The 27,886-nt window shown below is 38.1% G+C and overlaps 1 protein-coding gene across 1 annotated transcript in view; it reads right to left on the bottom strand.

Annotated features, from left to right (window-relative positions):
• The window catches only part of LOC121333043 (protein NEL-like), a gene marked incomplete at its 5' end in the record, with an annotated part of 87,776 nt that overhangs the window by 31,655 nt on the left and 28,235 nt on the right, over positions 1 to 27,886 (bottom strand). Inside the window, 3 exons of the mRNA XM_041399075.1 lie at positions 3,524 to 3,619; positions 5,928 to 6,050; positions 27,612 to 27,737. Of these exons, the coding sequence (XP_041255009.1) occupies positions 3,524 to 3,619; positions 5,928 to 6,050; positions 27,612 to 27,737 (345 nt within the window). The remainder of the gene's footprint in view (positions 1 to 3,523; positions 3,620 to 5,927; positions 6,051 to 27,611; positions 27,738 to 27,886) is intronic.

The following is a 27,886-nucleotide window of genomic DNA, read 5'->3' as shown; positions in this document are numbered from 1 at the left end:
TAACATCCATTTGGAGATTAGTCACTTATCAACATACACCTAGGTAAACACCAGGTGCTGGGCCAGGACTGCTGGGCCATCTGCACAATAAGGCAGAGAGCACCCTCAGCACATTTTCAGATTATAGGAAATTTGGAGAAGTTGCTGCACCAGATAGTTTTAGTGACATTCAGAGGGACCTCAGCAGGCAGAAGAAACTGGCCACTGGGAATATCTTCAAGTTCAGAGGGAAATGCAAAGTCCCACAACTATTAAGAAACAACCTCAGGCACCAGAAGGGCAGTGGAAAAGCTACTTGATAGAAACCAATCTGGAGGAGCAGGTGGACAGGAGCTGAACATGAGGCAGCATTGTGCACTTGCAGCAAAGGTGGCCAGCAGCCTCCAGAGCTGCATTAGGAAGAATATTGCCAGCAGGTCACGGGACATGATCGTGCCCCCCTATTTCATGGTGCTAGGATTCTCTTCGGAGTGCTGGATCTTGCACTGTTTTCCCTAGTACAGGAAAGACATGAAGCAAATCCAGTGAAGTGCAGTGAAGATGATTAATGGATTAGAGCATCTGTCATACCAGGAGAGGCTAATAGAGCTCAGATGTTCAGCCTGAAAATGAAAAGGCTGAGAGGAAACTTATAACCGTGTATAAATACATAACAATGTTGAAAGAAGCTAGAAACTTTCAGACATGTCCAGAAAAGGGACTAGGGACATGGCAAATTTTATGTGAACATAATGATTTTTTTTGTACTCTGGGGGTGATTGAACACTGGCATTGGTTGCCCAGAGAACTTGTGGAGTCTCCAACCCTAAAAACACTCCAAATCCAACAGGGCACAGTCCTGAATGCTAGCTGTAGAAGCCAGCCGTATTTGACCCTGCTCTGAGCAGGGGGGGTGAGACAAGATGATCTCCAGAGGTCCCTTCCAACGTCATCCTTTCTTTTCTATGATTCTGAGAAATGATTTAAACAGAACTCTTAAACCACATTTTACAGAAGGAAACAGTAAGAACTGATGATTGCATTTTCTAGGTTATTGTTGGGGTGTGGATTCAATTTCCTGCTAATTAATTCATAGGTTCAGCAGCTGCTGACAATGTCTACATAACTGAATATTTTAAGTTTAAAATCCCAAGATTCTTCAATAAGCAATTTTAAAACATGTGTAGCATAAACAGAAATAAGTGATGTGCAATTTTAAAACAGATTTGGCACCTTTACCTGAATCCTCCCCCTTCTCTGTATGCGATTGCAATGGAAGACATCTGCCTAGAGAAGATTGCATCACCTTTGTAGATACAGAGACTGTTCAAAGGGAAGTTTCCAGCATAAATTATTTGTAGTACGAACATCCTGAAACATTTCAAGCCTAACGAGAAGAAGCACCTTCAGCAAACTCTGCTACATTCACTATAAGTGAATGTATACTCTTTGAAGCTCCAGTTTTCTTTTAAGGGTATATACAGGACCCTCTTTCTTACAGTGCAGTCTCAAAAAAAAAATCAGCTTTTACTCTTTACCCGCCAGATACTTCTCCCATTTGCCACTCTCGCTGTATTTCAGACTGCATGTTTCAAAGCCATGCAGAAGTAGATGACAATCCTACTCTGCATATTGTCTCCACATAAGGTGACCAGACCTGTGCTCCTGTGGCTGACCTCTAGCATTATTTATTTCTACAGCAGGAAAAAAATACCATTTTCAACAGAAATGAAAGAGAGAGGGAAACAAGGAGAGAGGGTCTTCTCCTCAGAAAACTGAGCTATGAAATTGGTTTGGGGCTGGCAAATTAGCTCCACATCATAGCAACATTATCACTAGCTATGTGATATCGGTCACCACCATACTAACTTGAGATCAGGTATTCAGAAAGGCACAAGATGTGCTCCAAGCCTCTGTCTGCCTCCGTGTGTGTTTCCTGAAGTGCAGGAAGGATGGAAGTTAGGCCAGCAGTTCAGATTCTTTTGAAAGACATTTGGAGCTGATTGCAGTTAATCTAACTTCAGTTAGTTTAAGGTACTTGAATTTACTGGACTGGGGACTGAGTGTCCCTGGATTGTCCTATAAAGAAGGGATTACAGACAGGACTTCCAGGGTCAATTCTAAAAAGCCAGTAAAATCTCTCTTCAATAGTGGCTATTAATATTGACTATAGAAGGAGACTAAAGAGAATATGCTTCTAGTCTGCACACTTCAGATAGGAGTACAAAGCTGCAAAAGATGATTATGCACTTTGAAACCATACATGTTATATTTAGTTGAGAACAGGACTGCAGTTTAAGGAGCACATAAAACAGCTATCACTAAAACAAATTAACTCTTTTAATACTTGAGCAATATCTTAGCATACAATTTGTTCCAAGCAGTGTTACAATGGAGCGACCTTGGTACCCTGTACTATGGTATGTACAGTCTGTGAAATAGTGAGCAATACTTGAAAACTTGCTCTTTTAACATTGTTTTAGAAAAAGATGAGCAATTAGGATACTGCTTTTCACACAGCAGCCCTTGTGTGCTCTGTGGGAATATCTGATCAAATACAGAAGAATGAAAACAACCACATTTTTCACCTCTCAAATAGACCAGATAATACAGAATTCAGACTGGTCTGTGTTTTTCATTAAACAAGATAGGTTTACAAGTCAGATGAAAGCAATACTTGCTCAAATGACCTCCTTTCTACTGTTTGGAAGATTTATTGAAGGCAATATAGAACAGCAACAATAGTCAATCATAGGTGGCAGACTGCCCTTTTATTAGGCATACTGAAGCCAATTAATCTAAGAAAGCTTTCTCCCTTTACTTCCTGGAGGCAAGTATGCTTAGAATGCATTTAAAAATTCTACAGCAATAAAGGTGCTGAAGCTATTAATTTGAACTTTGAAAAATTATTTACAGGCACTTGAGATGCTACAAATTAACATTCTACATACTCTGCTGGGCAATATAACTTGATTATATCCAAGACTTAAAAAATAAAGTTCAAAAACAAAGCCTTGTGGTACTGCCAGCCTCAGGAGTAGCAGGGGAAAAATAAAGGAATGCTTGTGAAAGAAGCTAAAAGCAGTAGAAACACTGAAACCTGCCTTAACACCGAGTAAAGTAAGCTGGGTTAATCACAAGTCTTCAAATAAGAGTGCAAATGAAGGTGAGTTACTGAACCAGGAACACATATACAGCACAAAAGTAATCAGTTACTCAACTTTATTTCCAGATGTCAGATTATCTGTTATTTATATGAGACACCAAAGGCCATTTGAGGTGAAAAGCAAGTCCATAATAATCTTATTAATTATGAAACATCAAAACCCAAGATGTCTTAATTCATGTGCTAATTTTTACAGTCCATGTGCTTCTAATTAGAATTGCTGTAATATATCCTCTTGGGAAGCATACAAGAACAGTGAGTAACATTTTAGTAGCAGCTTCCTCTTTTAGGGCATAACCTTAAATTCTCCTTTATTCTTGGATTACTTCAAACATCCTCCTTGGATTATCTTCATTGTAAATTAAGTTATAATCTTACCAGTTTCACAGCTGGGCCCAGTGAAGCCTTGTGGGCAGGCACACACATTGGAAGCAATACAGGCTCCTCCGTTCCTACACCCATCTTTGCAAAATGCTGCAAAATGCAAAATCACAATGTAAGGGTAAGAGAATCACACTCAGCAACCCTGCAGGTGGACACAGTCTGCCAGCAGGCTGGCACAGAACGCTGCCCGTGCGGCACAGAGTGCAGAGACTGCCTTCTCCTAAGGATAGAGGTCACAAAGAGATGGTTTATGGCCCCCCTGCCTCCCTGGCCAGATGGGCTGACAAGCTACAGAAGGAGATTAGAGTAAATCATCTGAAGACAACAGCTCCCATATGTGCTCCTTCACATGCACTGGGAAGCAACGAAAGACAACATCTTCCCTTGGAACAGACTCCTCCTAGGGCAGCGCTGGTCTGTTCTGCTGCCCAAAAAAAGGCCTGAATATAACAGGCACAACTGAATATTAAACTGTCTGGCTACCTCAGTTCTTTGTTAAGTAATTTAATAGAAACAATACATATACTAATTTTGTCTGAAGGGATTCTGAAGAACTTCAAAACTTTTAGCATTTACAGCTTAAAGTCAATCCTTGGGTTTGTTCTTTGGCATGTTTTCAAGAGCCACTCCTGTGGACCCAGAAATGCAACCAGCTCTGCTTGAAAACATAGTAGCTGTTAGTTGTTCTGATTGCATCTGCAATATGGAATTGGAAATGCTCTGGCCAGAAGAAACTGCAGGTGAAACTAGGCATCTGGAAATTATAACCAAGACAAAGAGCTGCTTTGGGGCACTGGTCTAGCCCTGCACTTGTAACCAGCCAGAGGTGCCAGGCTTTGGTTTGCAGCTGCTCTGTGTAACAGCACCACTGATGAGGTCTTATGCTCGCCTGAGAGAAAACTTACAGATCTGAGCTATCCTGCTCTCAGTTTTGAGACAGCAGCCCTGTGGCATGGGACCATTGTCATTGAGACATCTATGCTTCCCCATCCAGGAGTGCATGGTGCACAGGACTGCAGCTGGTAGCGCAGTGCATGAAAAGCTGCCAGAGACATGGGGGCAGCTATTGATATTGAGGAGGGAGGGCAGGGATATACTTTTCTTTCACAGTGGGGTCAGGTGTCCTCTGGATTGTCAGATCTGCAGTCAGAGCTCTTACTCAGAAGAGCTGAACACAGTGCTACAGGGTTATGCACCTTTTCTTTGACCCAAAGAAACTTTTAGTAGCTGACTCCTCTCCAGCAGAAGAATTTGGGACTCTACCAAGCACAGGGCAGGAGAGAGCTGTGTTCTTCTGAAACAGCTGTGTTCTTTGGGTTTATACCTTATCAGGTAAGACTTTCTTCTTATTCCCCAGAGAGCCCAGCACAAAAGGACATATTTGCTGACACATCTCCCTCTACCCACATGTTTGACTGGAAGTGAACCAGGCTGACATGTTTTACAAAGAGCTTGTCTTTGGTATATATAGAAAAATTGTACTGTTAATCAGGTGATGGAACAACTAGTGCTAAGACCTTAATCAGACTTATCAATTACAGAAGTTCTGGGTTCCTTAGATTTGGCAATAGACAGCAGCAGAAGGTATCTATGTGACATTACCAATGCTAGCTCTGGACCTTTAGATTCTGACATCTAAGAAATCAAGAGCACCAAGACCCAACCTCAGCAAACACTGGGTATGATATTGCTGCATCTGTCCCACTTCTCACATCTGAGCTCATTCCCCTACAGCTACAGTACTTTTATTTTCAAGCACTCGCTACATCCTGTGGTCAGAACTTGAGAAATTCCAAGGATTTGGGGCCAGCTACCAAGTATAATTTCTTCTGATGTGAAATGCAACAGGAATAAAAGCAGCACTGAACCTCTAGGAAAGCATCTTTTTAAGACTAGAAATTTAAGTTCTAATATTTAGCAGTGCATCAGAATGTTAGAAAACATGCTAGAAAACACTGCCTCATTTCTAGTGAAAGTTTTGTATGCCTATGTCTACTGCTTTTCTCACTTAGGTTAAAAAGACATACCAAACAATTTTTAGTTCATCCAAGTAAAACAGCAAGTCATTGACCACAGACAATGTAAACCTGAAAATGTTCTCACAGACGTAAGTTTCTTGAGACGTAACTGTAGGCTTCCTTGAATGGTGTACCATATGTAGAAACTGCTGACACAAAAAATGAAACATAACTACTTCAAATTTTAGAGCCTACTATCTATATACGCGTCATCTTCAAATGACTGCAAACTGCCAAAAGCAAAGTCAGTGTATATATATGCCTGTGAAGATCATACGGGTGAAGGACCCAAGTGCCTAGCCTGGCATTTTGTCTGCCTTATTCAAGGCAAACGACCAGAATTGCATCAACAATGACGGAGCAGGTTTCCAGCAGCTTACCTTTGCAGATGGTACCATTTCCCGTGTAACCCGGCTTGCAGACGCAGTTGTGCCCGCCCACGGTGTTGAAACAGAGCGCATTCTCATCACAGTTGTGCTGGTTTGTTACACATTCGTCATGCTCTGAAAAGGGAAGCAAGAATGGGGTGGTCCTGAATATTTAAAGTGACAACAAAGTAGTAGCTTTGTATACATTTCCAGATTAAAGAGAGAGAAACACAGTAGCATTTACTGGCAATAGGGTGAACATGTAACCATGGGATAGCCAGAGTATTTATTTTTATCCCATACTAGTATGTGATAACTGCACTGCAGCATAATTCCACTCCCTTTAACAGGGAGCCACCATCATTACACTTTCCATGTGGGCTACAGTATTCTCTTAAACATTTGCCGAAGAGCTGGCTAGCATACTGAAAATCCATATGCTACTTCTACTGTATAATTTATTCATGAAGGTTGATCTTATGTGGGATTCTTCGGGTTTCCTTCAGAAAGCTGACTAACGGTGTGAGACGCACGCTCCAAACTGCAAACGGCATGGTTAGCAGAAGGCAGGTCTGCGAAGTGCAGCCCGTATTTTCCCTCTCCTCAGCCCATACAAAGCACTTTATTTAGATGAAATAAATAACCTGGAAACAAAGGTCTGCCTGCTTTTCAAGGGGCTTCTAGCATGGCATGTCCTAGCACCGGAGTGTGATGGATGAGACTCCTCAGTCTGGTGACTAGGACATACTAGGAAATATCCCTTTTGGGAATAAATTAACAGTCTGGAGAATCTGATTTTGTGCTGGCTTGCAGTGCACTACTTAATCTGAAAAAAAAAAAAAAAAAAAAAAAAAAACCACCAAAAAACCCACTGCTTAAGTATTTAGGTTATAGAACTTTTTAATGTTTTAGTATGCGATTTTTAAGAAATGGTAAATGCAGTCTTAAAATAAGATGACCTAAAGTGTAATTTCAAAACAATACATTAAAAGCTCTATTATTTTCAAAATGCAGTATCTTAGTCTGCAGGTGTCAAAATAAAATGCTTCCATCTTCTGGAAATACTCCTTGCATTTTTGTTAAATCAACAGTACTCATCTATCCACATACAATTTCAGAGCCCTGAAATTTAAATTTCAGGAAAACCAGCTGTTTGGGGAACATAAAGACATCTAATTTTAATCAGCGCACATGGACTAACCTGCATGTGAAGTTTTCATAGCAACCATTCTGCCCAGGTTTTGGTGAATTTTATTAGTGCAGCTTAGACCAGTTCTGGCTATTTAGCACAAGTCTTAAATCTGGAATCAGATGCTCTTTCTTCCTCCATTTTGAGGGGGAAGACTGCTCTGAATCTTCCTCTTTATAAATAACGACTGCACATATCCCACTGAGTTGTCAAGAAAATTAATTTCTTAACATTTGCAAATCACTATGGAAATTTTCAACGTGCTATTTCAATAGTGGCCGTAAACTGTAGGAGTATAAAACTGGCAGAGTGACACATATCCAATCCATCAGTAGAGGTAAATTTTCCTCTAATAATGGCAAGGACCTGTTATTTAAAAGGAAGAAACTTTCACCTCAATATAACTAATAATACATTTTAAATGCTACACAAGTTTAGTTTTATTTTTGTGGGTTTGCTCTTGTTGAGTGTTTATTTGTGTGGTTTTTAGAAACATTAACCTATGCCTCTTCTAAACAGGGACTTGTGTCTCTCGTATCACCAATCATGCTCTCTTCAACCCCCACTGGATGCAGCAGAGCACAGGCTGCAGGCCTTTGCCCTCCAGCAGGGGATTTAATTACTTTGCTCTCAGCATGAATAACCAAAATTGTTATTGTTCACCAAATGATGCAGCCCCTTTAAAATCCACTCAACAATATTTGACTCTGACCTCCTAACATAGTGAAATCTCTCATGCTGGCTGAAACAGTATTTATGTGAAACCACTTCATAATGGAAAAATAAAGTAATTGTCATGCAAATTTGGTTAACAAGGGTAATCTATATTGTAGCAGTATCCTGTCTTTCTTATTTTATGCTAATATTTTGATATTATTTAAATATGTTTTTATTTAAATATTAATTATTTCATAATTTTTAAACAACACACAAGAAGAAAATAACTATGGGAATGTGTGAAACTTATTCAGCAGGCCAAAATACCCTGCAAAGACATTATCTTGGGATCTCAGGAGAAGGAATACATCACACTGGTAAACTCAGCCTAAATAACTACATTTGACAAATTAAGTATCATGCTCAAAGAGGAAGCATAGCGATGCATCTTATGCCTTAGGAATGCAGAAACTCCCCTGACATGTACAGCAGCTCTTAACGAGGGAAAAGAGTATATTAGAGGGCAGCAGGTGATTGCAGACTGCCACAGCAGGAGGAAGGGCTCTCTGTGTGTGGCTGGAGCAGCTTTGAAAGCCCACTAAGGATTGCAGGAGCAGAGCCTTGAAGATCACCTGCACAGATGTTCATCCTCCATAGAAAGAGATGGATGCCACATTCGAGTGTGCCCTCCTTAGACTTCGTTTTCTGGGGGTAAGGAAAACTACTGAGTCTTGAAGATGGATTTTTTATTTTTTTCTTAAAGCATACAATATCAATAAAATTAACTTTCCATCAGTTAAATAGCAGGACTTGGATGCAAGGGTAATATGCCTGGTATCGTACTCATGTAAGCTTTGGGGTTTCTTATCCTCAGGTAAGAAAGCTGATGGAGCATGCTTCTGTACAAACTGTATTGAAACAGCCATCACTTCTTCTGTGGTTATCTGCTCAAACTTTAGGTCTATTTTTATTGAAATCACATATTACTGACTCATGAAAAATTCATGGTTTGATAAATGATTCCTGGATTGAAGTTTACATGTCATTTTTAGGAAGAATAGGTTTCAGAGTTAGGAGAAAATCTGTGATTCAATTAAAGGAGATTTTTATACAACTGGAATACAAAAAAAATCAGAAAAAAAATGGATCAGTGTTTTTTACAATCCATCTAAAATTGTTCCTCTCTATCATCTGATCTTAGCTTCAATAACACACGTAAAACCATTTAAACACAGTGTTTCTTCATATTGCTTTCTACAGTGTCTGCACCTAACAGTGCAGGCAGCTTACATTTCAGGAATGGCTCTTTTATGGACTGCTTGCATGGTTAAACTACCTCTGAAAAAATCCTGTAGAGAAACCATGTCACTACATCTATTCTTTCAGCACTTGGCACACTACTCACACCAATTTAGAGACCACCAGAAACAGGTTTACCACTAGTGATAATACGGCAGACTGTTCAGCTTTATTAAAACAGAAATACTTATTCTTAATAAAAAGGGTGGTGCTCTGTTCATAACTCTTCATTGATTTATGCTTATCACTTTGATTCCTTTTTTTAATCAAACATTTGGAAAGCCACCTTAAAGAAAAAGGAGAAAATTGCAGAGCCTGAGTTGAGCAATCTTAAATACCAAATCTGAAACTACAGAAGCAGATAGGACCGTGCATTACAAAGAAGCAAAAAATCAATTTATGAAAGAATCATTAAAAGAGAACCAGCAATATGGTTTTAAGTTCAAAAACCAGTCTAGAAACATTATTGACCTGATTTAGAAATATTTAAATTTTATTTCTCAAGGCCATTTATTTCAAAAATCTTTAGAAATCATGTAACAGATTTAATGAATGTTCCATACTTATTTCAATGTGCACTATAATGGAGATAGGAACAGGCTGGGGAAAATAGTATTACAGAGGCAAAGAAATAAAAATATTTTTGCAGAGAAATTCTAATGATTTTCCAACCTGAACTTGCATAAACACCTTGTACAAAGACCAAATGCACTAGTTTCAATGAATTCTAAAGCTTTATTATCTAATATATCTGAAATCCATTTTGCAATGTCCAGGACTTATGCTCAACAGTGCTGAAATTCATAACTTCTCTGTTCTGGGAATCAAATGAAGTTTTAAATACCCTATTTATATTGACTAAACTACCTCTGGAATGAAATCTTTCTAGATAGAGAAAAAATTTCAAGTCCAAAATTTGCTATTGCCTCATGGTAATAACAACAGTAAGTGCTTATGCATGTCTCATTACATAATTCTTAGAACACAGACAACTTTAAAAGGCAAAAATTATGTGATGATGCAATTGATTTACTTTTGCCTATTTGTGTATGCAAATACATTATATACACACAAATATACATATACACATACATATCTATATATACAGGCACATATAGTAAAGATGGAGAATTTTATTTCATTCTGATTTATTTTGAAATAGTATTTCAGAATATTCCACATTGCTTGTTTGAGGAAAACTTTACTTCAGAAGGGTATCTAGGGTGAAGTATTGTACCCTACAAAGTGAGACTGGTGGAATAAACTGATCCAGACCCACTAGATGCTGTTATGCATCTCAATGCAGTGACAGCTGGGGACCTGTCTTTCCAAATTTGTTATCTGTGCAGAGATTCTTGCTGAACTTAGTAAAATTTAATATGTTGTCCACAAGGTGTGGCACCTGCCTCCTCATTCGTACTATGCAACATCAGCCCCTATCCTTGTTGCTCCTATGTGTTTTATGATTAAAAATAAATGCCTGTAGAGAATTTCCTACATGCACGCTGCAAGCCTTCGCAATATTTGCCTTGTGTGTCCAAATTCTGAAAAGGTCTAAGAAAAAAAAGTCATAATCCAATCCAATAGCAAATAGGAATGACGACTGAGTTGCATCCCTTACTTAGGGACGAAAAATGTTATGCTGGCAGTTTTCCTGAACCATCCATTAACAACTCTTGAAAATAAGAGCTGAGATCATCTTTAAGGTGCAGAAATGCATAAAAGTTCCCAAAAATATAAATAGAATACATCCCTGCAATTGTAATCTTGTAACATGATACAACAGATACCCATTGCTGAGCAAAGAACTTGTGAACCCAGATTAAATTAAAATAATTTAAATAAAGAAAATATATTAGGTATTTTTCCCTTTTGATCTCTCTGCATTCAGAAGTTGAAATTACTTTGGTCTTCTGTCTCCTTCCCATTGATTTAGTATAGAACTACAGAAGCATGGTGACCAGCTAGCTATCTGATGTGGCAGTGACAACAGATAAGATTTAGCTGAATTATCAATAGCCAACACACTTAAATGCCCACTTACAATTTATTTTAATTACAAGGGGTTTTTCCCCACCTATAGTTCATGTACAAGACAAAAATTAGTAGCAATTATATGTGTAATATGGAAGACTTATTCCATTAAGATCATTTGAGAAATGACAGATGGTTAATCTCTTTAAGACTTGATATTAACTCATTTAAACTCTAATTGGCAGAGTTAATTTAAATCCCAGTATATCCACACTATTTTTAAAGAGCAAATGCTGTAACTTTATTGAACTATTGCTGGAAAGTGTCCAAAGAAGGGCACTGAAACTGGTAAAGGGACAAGAGAACAAGTCTTATGAGGAGCATCTCAGGGAACTGGGATTGTTTAGCCTGAAGAAAAGGAGGCCCAGGAGGACCTTCTCCACATCCATCTGCCAGGAGGTTGTACACAGGTGAGGGCTCGGTCTCATCTCCAAAGTAGCAGGCACCAGGACAAGAGAAACTGGCCTCAGGTTGTGCTGGGAAGTTTTGATTGGATACTAGAAAAACGTTCTTCACTGTAAGGGCTGTCAAGCACTGGAACAGGCCAGTGAAGTGTTTGAGTAACCATCCCTGGAGGCATTTAAAAGATGTGTATGTGGCACTCAGGGACATAGTTCAGTGGTGGACTTGGCAGTGCTGGGTGGGACTTCATGATCTTAAAAGACTTTTCCAACCTAAAAGAGTCTATGATTTTATATTTTCCATATAATTATGTTAAAATTTTTGATTGATATTCCCCAATTCATTTTTTTTTCTAATTTGAATGCAAAATAAAACCTATGTTTTAATTACTCATAGAATTAATATCACACAGTTTACCCTTAGTAAATGCTTGAGTCACTAATCATTAATGACCACCAGCAGCTTCAGTTCAAAGCTGGGGACAACAAAAGCCAGGTCTACAAGAGTTTGTTCCCTGGTAATTCTGTTGCTTGATTGATTTTTGTCTTCATATATTCCCATATATCCATGCTGTTCTTGTTCCTCATTTTCTAATTATTTCTTCAGTGCAGTCATAAATGACAATTTCTGTAGAGCAGCTGCTTGCTCCCTCCCATAGCAGGATCAGGGAGAGACTCAGAAGGGCAAAAGCCATGGTTTGAAACAAAAAAGGCAAGTTGATGGGTAAAAATTATATACAACATATAAAACATAAAAATACACTAATATATATATAATATATAAATAATTAGATACAAAATACATAAAATTAGAAAAAATATATTATGTAAATAAAAATTTATCTATATAATATATAAAATAAAATGTCATGGCAGGCCTACCCTTATTCCCTCCATCTTCCTCTACATCTCTTCATCAAATCACTTTGACTTTGTTAAACCCACCTAAGATACGCCCTTCTCAAAATGTGTTTTTTAATTTCCAATTTCATGGAATAATACATATTTTTACAAAATACACTCCTCTCATGAAGACTTCTATTGCAATATTAATCAGTGTTACTCAATGTAACATCCTGTAATTTTTATACTTTTCAACCAGTTAGGCAGAGTAAATATATTAAAGAATATTTTGCCTGACAGGTAAAGTTAAAAAAGTTTTAATTTATCTCCACTTTCTTTCAAGTCTGCCATTTTCTACATTCCCTCTTCAACAGAAACGTTTAAGAGAAGGATTTTTGAAAGCATTTAGCAGAGACCCAACTGTTTCCCCTAAAGGAATATCTGTAACTCCCACTGATTACAATGGCAGGATCGTAGCATAAATGCAAAATGATTTTGAAAATCCCACCTTAAGAGACTTCAGTCTAGACCTTGACAAGGACCTTGTCACCCACTTCCTTTTGCCTTAATTCAAACTGATCTCTTAGTATCTTTCACCAGTGACATTTTAAAATGAGGTTTCTATCTTTTAAAATGTATTTCATTGAGTACACTTTCCAGACTTTCTCCACAGATTCATCCTCTTATTTTTCTCTTTTTTTTTTTTTAATCTAGCCAGATGCACTATTTATTCCTAGGTAAATCTTACTTAATTCCAACTTTTATTGTATACAAAACCTCCCAGACACTTATGATAAACCGATGCTTTCAATATCTTCTATTATGATGTCAAAAGCGATCACAGCAAATTCTGCATCTCTAGTGGTGCTCCCTACTTTATTGCTAGTAGAACAGCCAGACAAGAGCTGCAAATACAATTTCCTCAGCCAACTGAAAAACACTTACTTTAATTCTTCTAATTCCAACCCTTTTATTTACTGCTTCCTTACTAAAAGGCTCCATGTTTTAACAAGTCTGCCACTAGCAACAGATACCCGTTGGATATTTGGCCTCACTCCCACACATATTTCTGTTACACAAATAAAAGCTGTAAAGTAACCTGACTGCTGTTGAGGCTGGCAACTTGCTGCCTGTTCTCATATTTCATTAGTAACAATTTAGAGATTACTCACATGACCAGAAGGCTCCATAAAAAACACCTCTGAACACTTTCTCAGCACAAAGTTAACAGAAGGTGGATATGCACAAAGTGATAGAAGAAAGACATCTCAGCAACCAGAAGTGCCAGGAAACAGTAAGGTTCTCAGAACTCTCTAGAAACAGCTGGTGCTGCTTCTATTCTTTTTGGTATAGCATTGTGGCCAGGGTTTGTCAATACATTTCAGGGGCTCCTGGAATATCAGTTATAACATCACAGCACCATTGCCTAAGTCAGCAATTGTTTGACAAGGCACCACAGTGGTGGATGAAATGCTGCTGTAGCTTTGATCCTGCTCTTGTCTGCAGAAATCTAGAGCAACTTACTTAACCATAAATGCTGGGAAACAAATGGGCTTTTTTTCTTTATTCTCATAAAGCAGAGAGATTCTTAATCCATGAAGTATTTCTTCTCATTTCCCTGGCAGTGCTGTGACTCAGACTCTCAGATCACTCACTATATATCACGGATAGCACTATTTTTGATAAGACAAGATGCTTGAGCTCTCTAGGGAGAGGAGACCTTTAAGTGTTGCTCACCTAATTTTGAAGAGAAGTCTCTACAAAAAAAAACAGGGACAAAGTTTTATACTTCAGTGATGGTAAGGCAATATTGCTGCTTTCCCCTTTGGTCAGCCTTGATGCCATCTCCAGTGATACAGCCAATTTTCCCCAGCATACATCCCCCCGATAGTTGACAGAGGCACACCAAAACAGCACAGCAAATGTATCCTTCATGAACAGTGTGTGCCAGCTGCCTTCCCCGGCCACAAAAGCACTTGGGGAGAATGGTACAGCCAGTCCTCTCCACTGTGCAGTACCAGGGAGGAGCTAACATACACAGCCAGCCTTGAGAGCCGTGAAGTGCTCCTGGCTGCTGCAGTTCAGATAGATCACCCTTGATGCCAGATGATAACCTGCAGAGCTGTCTGAACTGATTCTAACAAAAAGCTGCACAGCACTGTAAAGGAGATGCAATGAAACGAGCTCTCACCTTCCTTCCCCCACTTCTGTAATGGTATGAAACTTGACGCTGGCTAACTTGTTTCATGTGTAGATTTTCCAGACCACACCACGTTTTTGTTGCCACAGTTCAATTGCTAGCATCTATCAAGCTTACAAATAATTACTTCTGCCCTTACATGGATCATAAAGTCATTAAGGTTGGAATACCTATAAGATACTTATGTGTATTTTTATTGATAAATATTTGCATAAGCACATCTTAGCAAACTGCACATATCTGAAAAACTCTGCCATCAAATTTGCTGCTTTATTTAAGGACACCATGAATTCTAACAAGTAAAACCACAAATATGAAGTCTACAGTATTGTTCAGGTCTCAAAAAGTAAAAATATTAATTTAGAATCAATGAAGTTAAGAAAAAAGAAAACTTTGACCAGATATTCCATTTTGCTGCTATTACTATCACCCCAGAATGACTCCATCTCTGTAACCCTACATCCTTCACAAGTCTGCTCTTTGGAAAGGTTAGGATTTAAGCAGAGATGCTGTTAATAACTCTGGAGTACTTCAATCTAAGATGAAGCCCATCCTATGGGAGGTGTATTAAGGTAAGCTTGGGGTATTCAAAGCAGACTGCAATATGTGTTCAGACTACCACCATCACCAACTTTATTTACTACCCAGGCATTGAAATGATGCAGACAAAATTTAAGTTCATCCACTTTCACCTTCTGAAGGGTTAGGAACAAGGTAACACACTTTTTTCCCCCCCAAATATTTGCATTCTCCAAAATTTCAAAAACACTTGAAGAAATTAGAACAAATACACTTGATGAGTGCTCACCTTTCTAGAAAACAATCATATCTTGAGTAACACTGGCCATTTATTCCCACTTTGAGCGGTGTGAAATCTTTAGTTTGTTTCTTTAAATGCACTGTCATTAAGAGACTCTACTACAGGTTTCCAAATCCTAAACATCAAAGTTAACACTTAGTGACAGCTGGTGTGTTCCAAACTCATCACATTTACTCGTCTGTAACAGGGTAAATGACACAATTACCTGCTGTAATTACTCTTGCTGACAATATATTTTTCCTGGTGATTGGTCTGTGTGACTCAGAGATACTTATCTTTGCCAGTTCAGTCCAAATCTCCATTTCCATGTGACTTGGACATTAACTTACAAAGTATTTACAAATTACTTCAAATATCTGCCAAGACTGATATTTGGGATAGTATAAATTCATTTTTATTGCATGATTAAGCAGTCTACAACTCTAATATTATTTTGCATTAGAAAATAACTATGCATGATTAAATTGTTTTCCATTCAAAGTAAATCGGAAGGGAGAAACACTCAAACAGGTGAATATAATAAAGGAATAAAATCGAAATAAATAAGAATATTGATTTTTTTTTTAAAAATGCTATTCCTAAAGTAAAACATTAATTGAAAAAACAAAAGGATAAAACATTAGATACTTAATTCTAATTGCTTTCTTGTGACAATTTTAAAGAACGACTACAGAAGACAATAGTGACTTTTGATTTTGAGCAGTGTGAATTACAGGCTAGTCAAGCTAGCTTACTGCATATGTTTTCTCTGGAATACCTTTTACTTTAAAAATATGAAAGAGATACAATTCCTTGCACCATTTCTCCAAATAAAATATTTTGGAGGATGTGAAAAGACCGCGGCATATAACAACAGAAAGAAGCAGATACTGTCTTTTTGAGATGATTTGGGAGCTTGTCAGAATGAAAAGAAAACTCCCACAAAAAATCCTGGAACCATTTAGATGAAGCAGCTTCCTATTTTATTGCTAAGCTTGTTGGGAGAGCTCTTGGGCCTTGATAGAAACATTGATACATTCGAAGTTTTTTTGTTATTTGATGAGGTGAGGGTATGTCAATTTTTGCACAACTGACTACCTGAACAGTAAAGGGCCTCGTTTCAAGAAGGTAAATTGATTACCATTCCTGAAATAATTGTGCTTTCCAGTTTTCTAGATCAGTCTTGAAGATGCCACAAACCCACTAGTATTTTCTTAAAAAAAACCAAGACAGAACAGTTCTGTGAGTTTTGTGTATTGATAATGTCCTCAGGAAAAATATCAAGTATCTTTAATAGACACAGTATTTTCAGAAAAATTACTGCACAAAATGCAACTTCATTAACAGAAGTGAAATTTCACCCAAACCCCCCAGGATTATATTGTACAGCAGCACAACACAGACAGCAATGCTCCCCTTTGTATCAATGTGATTTTTTCAAGTTACTGATGATGATTTCACACATCTTCCTAGGGGCATTAGCAGACCACAATCCTAAGGATGACCACCATATTATCTCAGTAGGTAGTGTTTGTTCCTTCTTCTTGAGCCGCCCTTTTTGAGTGCTGCAGAGAGGCCTTGCCAGAGACTCTGTTGCCTTTATCCATTTACATGAGCTGGCAAACACTGACAGAGCAAACAGAGGAACTTAAACTAGTTTTAGACAAAATCAGAAGGGCAGACTAAGTGAGAATTTAACTTGCACACCATGCATTCGTGCAGGACCAACTACAGCCTGGCTGCAGAATCATCAGCACATTTCAGTGTGAACCAGAAGTTACATGCAAAACTAAAAATATAAGCCATTCTTTGGCACTACACATAGGAATACAGACACTGGGTAAGTCAGTGAAGTGGATAAATCCAGTATGTTCACTTTGTGCATTTCAAGGTAGACTTCAGCATAATTCTGTGTGCAAAGAAGGACTACGAAGGATGCAACTCCTGCTGTGGTCAAGGGGTCTCTTCTACAAGAAAGCAGTTTAGTATGGTGAAGTACAAGGTTTTGTAAGTCGAAATCATCAGCCCAAAAGACTGACAAAAGGTAGCAATATTGATAGAGAATTATTGCAGAGACAAACTGTCAAAGAAGATGACATACTAAATTGCAATGACTGACAGTATAAAACAGGAGTTAAGGAAATAGTCTTCCATTATCATAAAGCAGATTAATCTCTCATAAACATTTCATGAAAAACAAAGGACACTTCTAAGTTGTGTCAGGAGTCAGTGATTGTGAGATATGCCATGTGGCATGCAATAGGAATCAAACTGTAAAGAATTAAAGGTTTCTATGCCCACAGATTGTCTGAACTCAAATAATTCAGAAATTCCTATCTAGCAAAACAGGAATCTTTCATATTCACTCAAAGAAAAAAACTCCCAACTATAATACTAAAAGAAAAGGCTTCTGAAGCCCTGGACAATATTAAAAAATATTATGTCTCCCCTTACCAGCGTTGGAAGCTGGCTTTCTTACGTTCTGTGTTTTCTAAAAACTGTGTTGCCTTAGATTGGAAATGGTTTTTGACAGTAGAATGCCAAAAGACAGATATGATACCCATATACTGCCAGCAGTATCCACTACCCTTAAACCCCAGCTAAATGGTATCATGGCTATAGACAACTCATTTTACTGTGAATGTGTAGAAAACCACTGACTTCAATACAGCACGATCACATAACCTTAAATAACCCCACTGTTCCTTTTTTTAAAAACTGCCTTGCTCCATGCAGTAGCTCCAGTCTCTCACTGACCTTGGCTGGAGTTCCTCTGAGAGCAGGCAACACTCTCCCGGCATGAGGCAATCACCAGCTGGTTCAGACATGATAGATGTGAGCCATCCAACTTCCCTCACTTCTGGCTTGCTCAGTGAGACAGCAGCAGATTCCCATCTCCTGAGCCAGAAAGATCCTTATGACTTCTAACAAACTGTCCTCAAGGCTGCCTACTGTGTTTCCTGATCTTTGCAGTTTATCTGTCACAGCCTGTGATCATCCACAGGAGGACAGGCCAGGGGAGGTCCAGCTGTGAAGGGATGTCACGCTGCAGTGAATCAAGATCTTGGGTTTGATCTGCTAATCCTATAGTGATGACTGCCTTGAGTCTTTACATAGACAACTGAGGTCCAGCTGAATTCTTGACCTCTGTTGATTAGAGTGTGAGCTTAGACAAAGAGGTGCACATTAGGGTGTCTTAATTGCAAAATAAATACCACCTCTTGTGTCAACATCAGTAAAATTCTAACATAAAGAGTCAATGTAATTACCTTAGGAATTAATAATTCATTTAGTGCTGCACAATTTGTCATATTTTCTATTTTTTACACTATATTGTGTTAATCTTGCTATACTCCTACACTTCTCCTTTGCAATCATATTGTACTGACACAGCACATAACTGCACTGTAGAAGCTGACGAGGGATGCTGAGTGATTGAAAAGCTGTAGAGCACTTCTGAACACCGAGAAAAATGAGGTACGCTGGATGTCTGTCCTAATGCCGTGATATAAATATCAAGCAACATCAATGCTTGGAAATATTGTAATTTCAATTTTTTACATTAGAAAAAAAAGTTTCACTCTTTTCTGAGTTAGCTGAGTATATTCTCAAGTTGATATCTAGAACTCGTTTAATATATTGAAAATTTCCTCATTGCACAACAAATGCAAAATATATTCCTTGTAGAACAAAATAATCAATTCTGATGTATGCTTCTGCAGAAAGACAAATTTGAAACTGAATACAGAAATTGTAGAAATGCAAAATAAAGACTGCTTTTGATATAACACCATTTACCAACCTTTGCTCCCAAGGATTTTAGGGAATCCATGCTACATAATATATTGATAGGTACATAGATAAGCACATACATGCACACCCACACATCAAATATATATATATATATATCTGGTAAAAAAATTATTTATGTAAAAGAATTAAGTACTTAGTACTGAAAATCATGCATTCGCATCATTGTCAAGGGAGTACATTTTCTGTTTAAAAACTCATATAATTTTCTACCAAGGACCCTTTAAAAATGTGTTGGATTTTGATCAGCTGAGAAATCCATCCTGCTATAATTGCATAGCCAGACAAACAGTTGTCATGAACTGGGTCAGTAACCAAGGAGAAGATGGGACCTAAAAAGTATCTTCTAGAATAAAAAAGTTCTCATTCCAAGTTGAAACAGACTCCAAACTAAGTTGCCAAGGATAACCTGATTCAATCCAAATAAAGCATAATTGAGTTCAGTTGTATAAGATACAGCAGATATATAAAAATTACTCGTGTTGTTATCTTAGTAATGTGGTCGCATAGCAACAAGCTCAGTCTGAGCGATCATTCCTTTATTAGCTTTGTGAATTATCGTACCACTAGAAAGTGGATATTGGAGAGAATTTATCCTCAAAGAAGATTGAGAGCTTTGTGTCGGCTGACATGCTATAAAGCAGAATGGAAACTGGGCCAAGTAATAGAAACCAGAATCAAATAGGCTTTGAGTTAAAAATGCTCCATGCACACAAGCTGATTTCTACAGTGCTTATTAGTAACAGCAACCCTGGCAGTATAGCGGGACACCATCGCCTCTGAGGAGTTTGCATTGCTCTTTGTGATAATGTGCATGTACACATTACTTCTAACATAACTGGGTGCAGGTGTAACCAAAACTGGAGATGGGGAGACAGATGGCTCATTTGCCCACATCATATATTCTCCAGCGCTTTGCTGACTAAAACATTTCCTTACTCAAGCCGTGGTATTTCAGTACAGTGATGTTACAACCAGCACGTCAGTATGCTTGTTTATTGCTCTGTCCCTTGCACCTACTGAGCAATTATTCTGTTTTTATTTAAGCACTGTCAATGAACTCAGCTTCTCTATAAGCTGCAGAACTTGAGGAAAACTTGAATGTTGCAGAATTCACCAAAAACAGTCAAGGGAAATAAACAGGAAGAATTAGCTTTTTTATTGCTATCGAGTCTCACATTACAGCATTTTCATGTAGCCAAGTTGGGACACTACCAGGCTATGACTCCTCTGAGGTAACATTCTAATTTTTTAACTTTTTCGCAGCAGTGAAGGGTAAAGGCCATAGAGCAGTGCTGAATGAAGTTGAGGCCATATTTAGTCACTTATTAAAATGTGGTCTCATTTACCAAGGTACTAAGCACTATCAGTTCTTATTATCTTCAGGATGACTTGTGGATACACTTGTGTGTGAAAAAGCAGGAAATTTTTATACTTTAACTTAGGACAAGCACGCAGCTTTAAACAGAAGATGGATGACTTCATTCAACTCTGGATTACTTCAGTTTTACCCTAGTTCTTGTCCACGGAAACTCAGATAACTACATTACTCTTAGAAGAGGTTAGAGTTGGTGCTAAAACACAGCACACATGCCTCACATGTAAGCTAGATTTATCATTTTAAATACATAAAGGTATTCATTTTCGCTTTTCAGAACTCATTTGTGGGATCTGAATTGTTCATTTGGAAAAAAAAAAAGCTAGCAATACATTACATTGGAAAATACCCACACTTCACAGCTAGCTGAAATCTTACCAATGTACAATGGTACAAAACCATTTTCCACCCCACATCAGAACTCAGAAATGAACTTTTCCAGAACATGTCAATTGGTATGTGCTCTAGGGAATAAAGATGGATTTTACCTTCAGCATTCTCACAAGAAATTAAACAAAACTTTCTTCTCAAATCTCCCTGCTATTAAACTTCACTTCTACTGCACAGTATAGAAAAAAGTATGTGATTTCTCAGACTGTTTATGTCTCAAACAATTGATGGATTTATAAGTTAAAAATAAACCAATGAAATCTGAACAGAAGCCCAGAGGCAGATGCACTTTTATGAACTTGAGTTTCTAGATGCCAAGAGGAATCATTTTTCCAAAGTGTGTCAGAGTACTATGTTAATAAAAAACCCCATGTGACAGGGACTGTGTTTCCCCTCAAAAACAAATGTAGCTTGCAAGAAACAGAGAATAACAACAGGGCAAAAAGCTGAAGTCCTGATAATCTGGTCATCTGAATTACAAATGGTATGAGCCGTAATTGCAATGAAATTGCAGGTCCTTATAACTGGAATTTTAAAGTCCTTCCAGACACCAGACTGCTGGTTCCCAAAGTGGAGGAATCTGCCCTTAGGAGAGAAGGATGGGCTGCATTTGCACTGCAAAGATGGCACCTCTGTTTTCTCATAAGCACCCTCAGAAGAGTTAGATTGTAAACAAAGCATTAATGAAGGAAAAGATGAAAGACCCAAACTTTGGCTGCATACTATATGAAAAAAAAGGAGCAAAATACCAAACAAAAAGGTATCTTTCTTAAGCAAGGACATCACTAGTAGCATTAGCTGAAATCCAAGCAGATGTGTAGGTTGTTTATAAGTCACAGGTGGCTAGAAGAAGAGAGCCAAACAGGAGAGCATTGGAAAGACACAGTTTTGATTGCTATGGGCCAAGTAAATGAAAAATAAATCTCACTGATATAGCCAATAGGAAAAAATTAATGGCTGCATGCAAAAAACTGCAGAAAGGTGGACAAAAGAGTATCAGACACATGAGAGCTGAATGGGCTAAGCATGGCAATCAGTTCTCTATGCATTATGTCAAGGTGAAATTTTCCAGTCATCCCACAGGACCATTAGAGAGTAAAGAATATGGGTCAGACGTGAAAAACTAATGTCAAAAGGTACTGGCCACGTATCTGCAGGCTGGTACTTTCCCCTACATTTTCCTCTTACTATTGAAACCTCCCAAGTAATTAATTATTAATTAGTATTACTGTTATCATAATCCCTACTTTATGCACATTCATCATTGTTACGCAGCTAAATGTGTAGTTTTCTCCTTAAATCTTGTCCATGTGTCAAATCAATCTCCCCAGACTCTTAATTATTTTAATGTTGATCTTGGAATTCCTTCCAATTTGCAACAGATTTGTGATTTAATTTGATTTGCAAAATACGCAGAGCTGCCAGTATTCCCAAGAATTAATATTTCAGGTGTCACTCAACTTACAACAACCATGTTTCTTGGTAATTTATGTGAAAACTATTATTAGACTTCAGTTTACTGTGAAAGGCTATCGCAGAAAAAAAATTAAACGCTGCTGAATGCATTGACACCATTTGCAGGAAAATGTTGTTAGGAAAATCTCTGAGACTCAGAAAGACACATAGGCTGGGGCAGAGGAGGAGGCAGGTCCAGGTGGATACAGATAGTTATTGCCTGTATATTCCTCATTGCTTTGAGTAGGTTTTTCCATATGAACAAGTCAAAAAGACCAAAGCTGTGGGCTTTGAGCAACCTGATCTAGTGGGAAACTGTCCCTTCCCATGGCAGAAAGGTGGAACTTTTAAAAGTTTTAAAAGTCCCTTCCAACCCAAACCATTCTATGATTCCATGATTCTAACAAACTACTTAATCTCTTCTATTTTGACTCTGAGGAAAACAGAAAACCAAATGTACCCAATATTCATTCTCATAGTGATGAGATGTTATACAAAAATCCTTCTCCATTTTCTTTAAATGTCAGAAAACAAACACAGGAGCACAAACATGATGGTACCAGGCTATAATGCACAATAATGGCCTCACAGACTTAAAATCTCCATTTGGTTTGCCAAATCTTCTGGCAAAAAAACCAGCATGACTTGGCTAAAGTTAAAGTTAAAAGGAAAGACAAAATAATCTGAAATGGATTGACAAAAGTGGTTATGAAAAAATGTTATATGGTCTGCAGACACTTAAAACACTTCTGTGAGCATCCAGCTCCACATGTGGCAGTAGTCCCACACAGATCAGATGGACATCATTGCCAATGTGGCCAGAGCATGCTTGGAAGAAGTAGTCCACAATTTGCAACATGCCTGGTGTGCTTTTAATAATTAATCTGTTAAGAATTCACATGTATTTTCTGCCAAAGTACAGCACAATTGCAAAATCTCACTGGTGTCTAGGTACATTTCCCTCAAAAACACCCCAAAACCAAACCCTAACAAACCATAGAACACAAACAGAAAAAAACTACCAGAAATATGTAATACATAATTTCATTAACCTCAGAAAACAGCATGTGCAAACATTAATTCAAAAATTCTGGCTTCTATACTAACACTTCATATGCCTTTCTTCCAGTCGGTCATTTATCATCTTGCCCAGACCACATGCACAGGGAGAACTGAATATAATGAAGCACCCACACCTGCCCCTCCAGTACCACCAAAGGTGAAACATGAGACAGCCCCTGGGGAGGAGGTCTCTGGGAGGGGGAATCAGCTCCATTACCTCACCCACATCCTCTCAGTGACTCCAAACCCCAGGAGAGGCAGAGCATACCACCAACACTTCCATCAGAGTAACTTCCATCACTTCCCCTTTCATGCCAAATGGAAAGCACAAAAATAAATAAAAGGGGGCCTATGATTTTGCTCATAAACAGAGCCTTAAAAGTTATCTGGGGCTCAGAAAATCCATGGCTTCTCCAGATCAGGGAATGTACCTTCTTTTGCCTTAATACAGTCTCCAGAGGAGGCACTCACAGGGTCTTGCATCTTCTGTTCAATTCTTGCTGGGTTACTCAGTTAGGTGAGTGGTCCCAATGGAGAAAACTAAAGACAATTGCTGAGACTAAACATGATTGACCACTAACTGTGTCTGGTATGAACTCTTCATTGTTTAGAGCCAAGTGTGAAAAAGAGAGCTCTCATCTCTCATTTCCTAACCTCTCCCATAATAAATTGTGATGGAAAAGACATCCACTATGCTGCTCAGAGCAATGCTACCAGCTGCAAATTACAAAGCAGCCTGAAAGACTCGAGGTGACACTGGGTTCTTCCTTGTTTCCAGAAGTAAAACTTTTTTTTAAAGCCAAAAAAAGCAGTACATGCATTTCTGTAATCCCATGCAAAGTAAAGATGCAAATATTATTATTTCAGGAAATAATTAAAGCATTCTGATCTGATCCCAGCTAACAGTGACAGTGCAGCAGCATACTAGTGCACATATTACCCCAGCAGAGACTCATACCATTATCTACCTTCCTTCCCCTGGCACAACACCATTACATTCAAGGTTCTGGAAAGCAAAGTGGAAAGGGAATGAGACAATATCATTGTAGGACACCAAAGCATGGTAGCCCAGGGCATATTTTTATGACTTTAATTTGCAGTTTGTACACCCATTTGGCATATGGGTGCGACTTAGAAGTCATTTCTCCTTCTCATAGCTATGATTGATTTCTGAACATAAAAATCAGTCATGAACAACAGATTTCTGTGTAAACACAGTTGTGACTAACTCAATCTAACCCTGAGAATCTTGGTTCTGCTATGAATACAAATAATACCTGAAACTGATATCTTCATTACATCCTTTGCTGTGAAAATAAAAATGTAATTCAGATCTATTGTAAAACTTGGAATAAACATGCCAGGACAAAAGAAACTGGAGGTGTTTTGGAAGCAGCTATAGGCTGTGTAAATCACTCTTTTGTGTGCTCGACTCTGACAGAGATAGATAGCACAGATTTCTTTTCAAATGTATTGTACAGAAAAAAACTCTTCAATGTCAATGATTTTATAGCTCTTTTTTATTTTGATCAATGACTGCTAAATTATATGTACATTCATAGGAAGGAACAAATAAGGTCTGCCACCAAGTTGTGGACATCACTTACATCATAAACTGCCTAATCAAGGTCCCCCATATAATTTTTCAACATCTTCACTATCCTGTGAAAACAATGACATATTAATGCCAAGGTACAGGATGGTTTTTTTCCTCCTTAGCAATATTCCAAAGGATGTGTTACCAGAGCCTTCCTCTCCAGTTTACAGTGTCAGCTATCTTATGCACAACTACAATTCCATAACTGGATTCAATTGCACAGCATTACAAAAAACTGTGACCTGAAATATATTTTAAAAATTTTAACACTTAGTAACACAAAGGGTCAATTGTTGCTTGTTTCTCCTGCTCTTGTTATTCCTGAACTGGATTCAAAAACAGCCTCCTCCTCAGTTTCCTTGATATTTCAGCTGGCAAGTTAAACCTAGAATTGCCAAGAAGGCAAACAGAAACTTGCTAAGAACTTTAAACTCCGCAAAGGGAAAAAAGAGGGTTGAATAACTAATACATTTATTGCAGGCATTGACAAAATTCAAAGTGCACTGGACTCTGTACATGAGTACTGAGAGATTTGGACAGAAGTGTATATTATACAATCCCACCAACATAGTCCTGAATACATATTAATTAATTAACCAGTGCCTCCACCAGAGGTGCTCACATAATAGTTGTGGAACTGGAAAAAATAATGCAGTTATTTTGTGACATATACGCTTTATGATGTTAGGCTGCCATTCAGTGAACTTCTATCATCCAGTAGGGACTGTATCCTAATGGTTGCCTGTATCCAAAATCCAATATGTAAAATTTAACTCTAGAAAAATTCTAGGTCCCAAATAATAGTAAGTGGCATTGCTCATACATACAAAGTCATTGACATGCATACACAGCATGACTTACAGTTCAGATGGCCTAGCAGGTCTTAAGATTTGAAATCTTACAAAACTTTTTAATCTATTTCCCTTTCTATAGCATTGACTTTTCCCAGCTTGATCTACAAAGGTGGCAAAAAAATAATTCATTTTGTCACCCATCAGGCTGACTTCACAGGAAACTGTGATTTACAAATGTGGAACCACATTGAGTTTGGAGTATGAGATCTAAAATGGATTTCCAATACCTTTTACAGAAGTTTGACTGTCTAGAGCTCTTAACTACTCTGTATTTCATAACAGTATGTTTCATCAAGTATAAGGAATGCAATGTGAGGACCCTCAAGAACTACCTTTATTATATTTATAGGCATCCAATGCCCCTGCAAAGTTGGTGATGCTTTACCATTTGCAAAGTTCAATCACAACAGTAAGTTAAGGGAAGCCAAGCAGAAAAAGTATCACATGGATTTAGAAACAGTCAGTCCTAAAATAATCCCAATATTCACACTCAGGAGGTAGTGAAACAATTTCTTTACTCAGTGGAGAGTGTGGAAAATGTAAGAGAATGATCAGAAACATACTGGCTGTTTCAGAAAGGACCTGCTGAGAGCAGGCTTTATGACTTGGGCCTTCAAGAAGTGGGCTTACTGCTGTAAAACAGTGCAATCTATGAGAGGAATGACAAGTACAGGTAAGACAGCATCCACAAAAATCACATCTATGTGATTTGAAACCCGTGTCCCTGAGTGTTGTGCATGTTTGGGCAAGGAAGTCATGCCAGTTCATGAAGAAGCTGTTTCTGTACCAAGACATATCATTGATGCTAAAAACCAAGACCCAATGGACAGAAGAAAATCAGAAATGAACTTCACAGTGCTGCCTTCACATTCTATAGCCCATTTCTGTTAGATAATGCAAACTTCAATAAAGCATACCTGAAAAAAAATGTAGCCTTGTATAGAAAAAGCTAATTTGTTACCCTGTGCACACAAAATAGGGATACAATTTTTTCACTGAGTAAACGCATCGCATCATCGATTCACATTTTCTTTATGTATGTTGTAGAAAAAAGTACAGGAACACAGAGTCAGCCTGGGTCTGATACAGAAGGTTGTTTTAGATGTCCGGTGTTCATTCCATAACCCTAAGTTACCTTGCAATAAAAGAAGAGTAGAAGACAAAAAATGACTATGAACCAAACACATCCACTGGCAGTAGAGCAAAAAGAGAAAATACAGAGGTAAGACTGATCATGTTGTCCAGTGTTTCATGGCAAGCAGAACTCCTGCCCTCTGAACTTGGCAGAACTGAGCCTGGAGAGTCCAGAATGAGGGCACAGCCACTCTTAATATGTAGCAAATTTAACTCCATCCAAAGTTTGCAGAAAAATTGCTATACTCCAAGAGAAGCTGTACTGGTATGGAAATGAAAACTGAGTAAAACAGCACTATTTTCACTCACTTCTTTTCCTCTTGTCTCCTCCCTTCACCTTTTTAAATCAGCACCCAAAACGGTGCAGACCCATAATACAATCCAGCCTACTTTACAGTTTCAGGCAAACAATATGACCTACACATAATCTGTAAAATGCATTAGCTTTTCTGTATCAGATTTTGGTGTTTATTCTGTATAACATTTCGTTTAGGTGTTCTGTGACTCAAAAAAAGATTAGCTATAGAAGAATCATATCAATACTCCTAAATACCACCATGCTGTTGTTTCCTTCCAGAAAGGCACAGCTCTTACCTGTACACGAATAATCATCAATGCGAATATATCCAGTTTTGCAGACACACATGAAAGATCCTGGTGTATTTACACACATGGTGTTCTCACGACAGTAGTGCCGTCCTTCAGCACACTCATCAATATCTGTGAACAAGGCAAACAGGAACACAAGTCAAATTCAGCACTTATTTTTTGCAATCTCTCAATACACTGCTGTTCACTTCCATCAGCAGTGGACTAGACTAAAGGGTTGCTTAAATGCCACTGCATTTTGGAAGGCTTTTTGGCTTTCT

Source organism: Onychostruthus taczanowskii, unplaced genomic scaffold (genome assembly GCF_017590055.1).
Source record: "Onychostruthus taczanowskii isolate IOZ18803 unplaced genomic scaffold, ASM1759005v1 scaffold153, whole genome shotgun sequence".
NCBI classification, from domain to species: domain Eukaryota; kingdom Metazoa; phylum Chordata; class Aves; order Passeriformes; family Passeridae; genus Onychostruthus; species Onychostruthus taczanowskii.
This window is presented reverse-complemented; position numbering and strand designations above follow the sequence as displayed.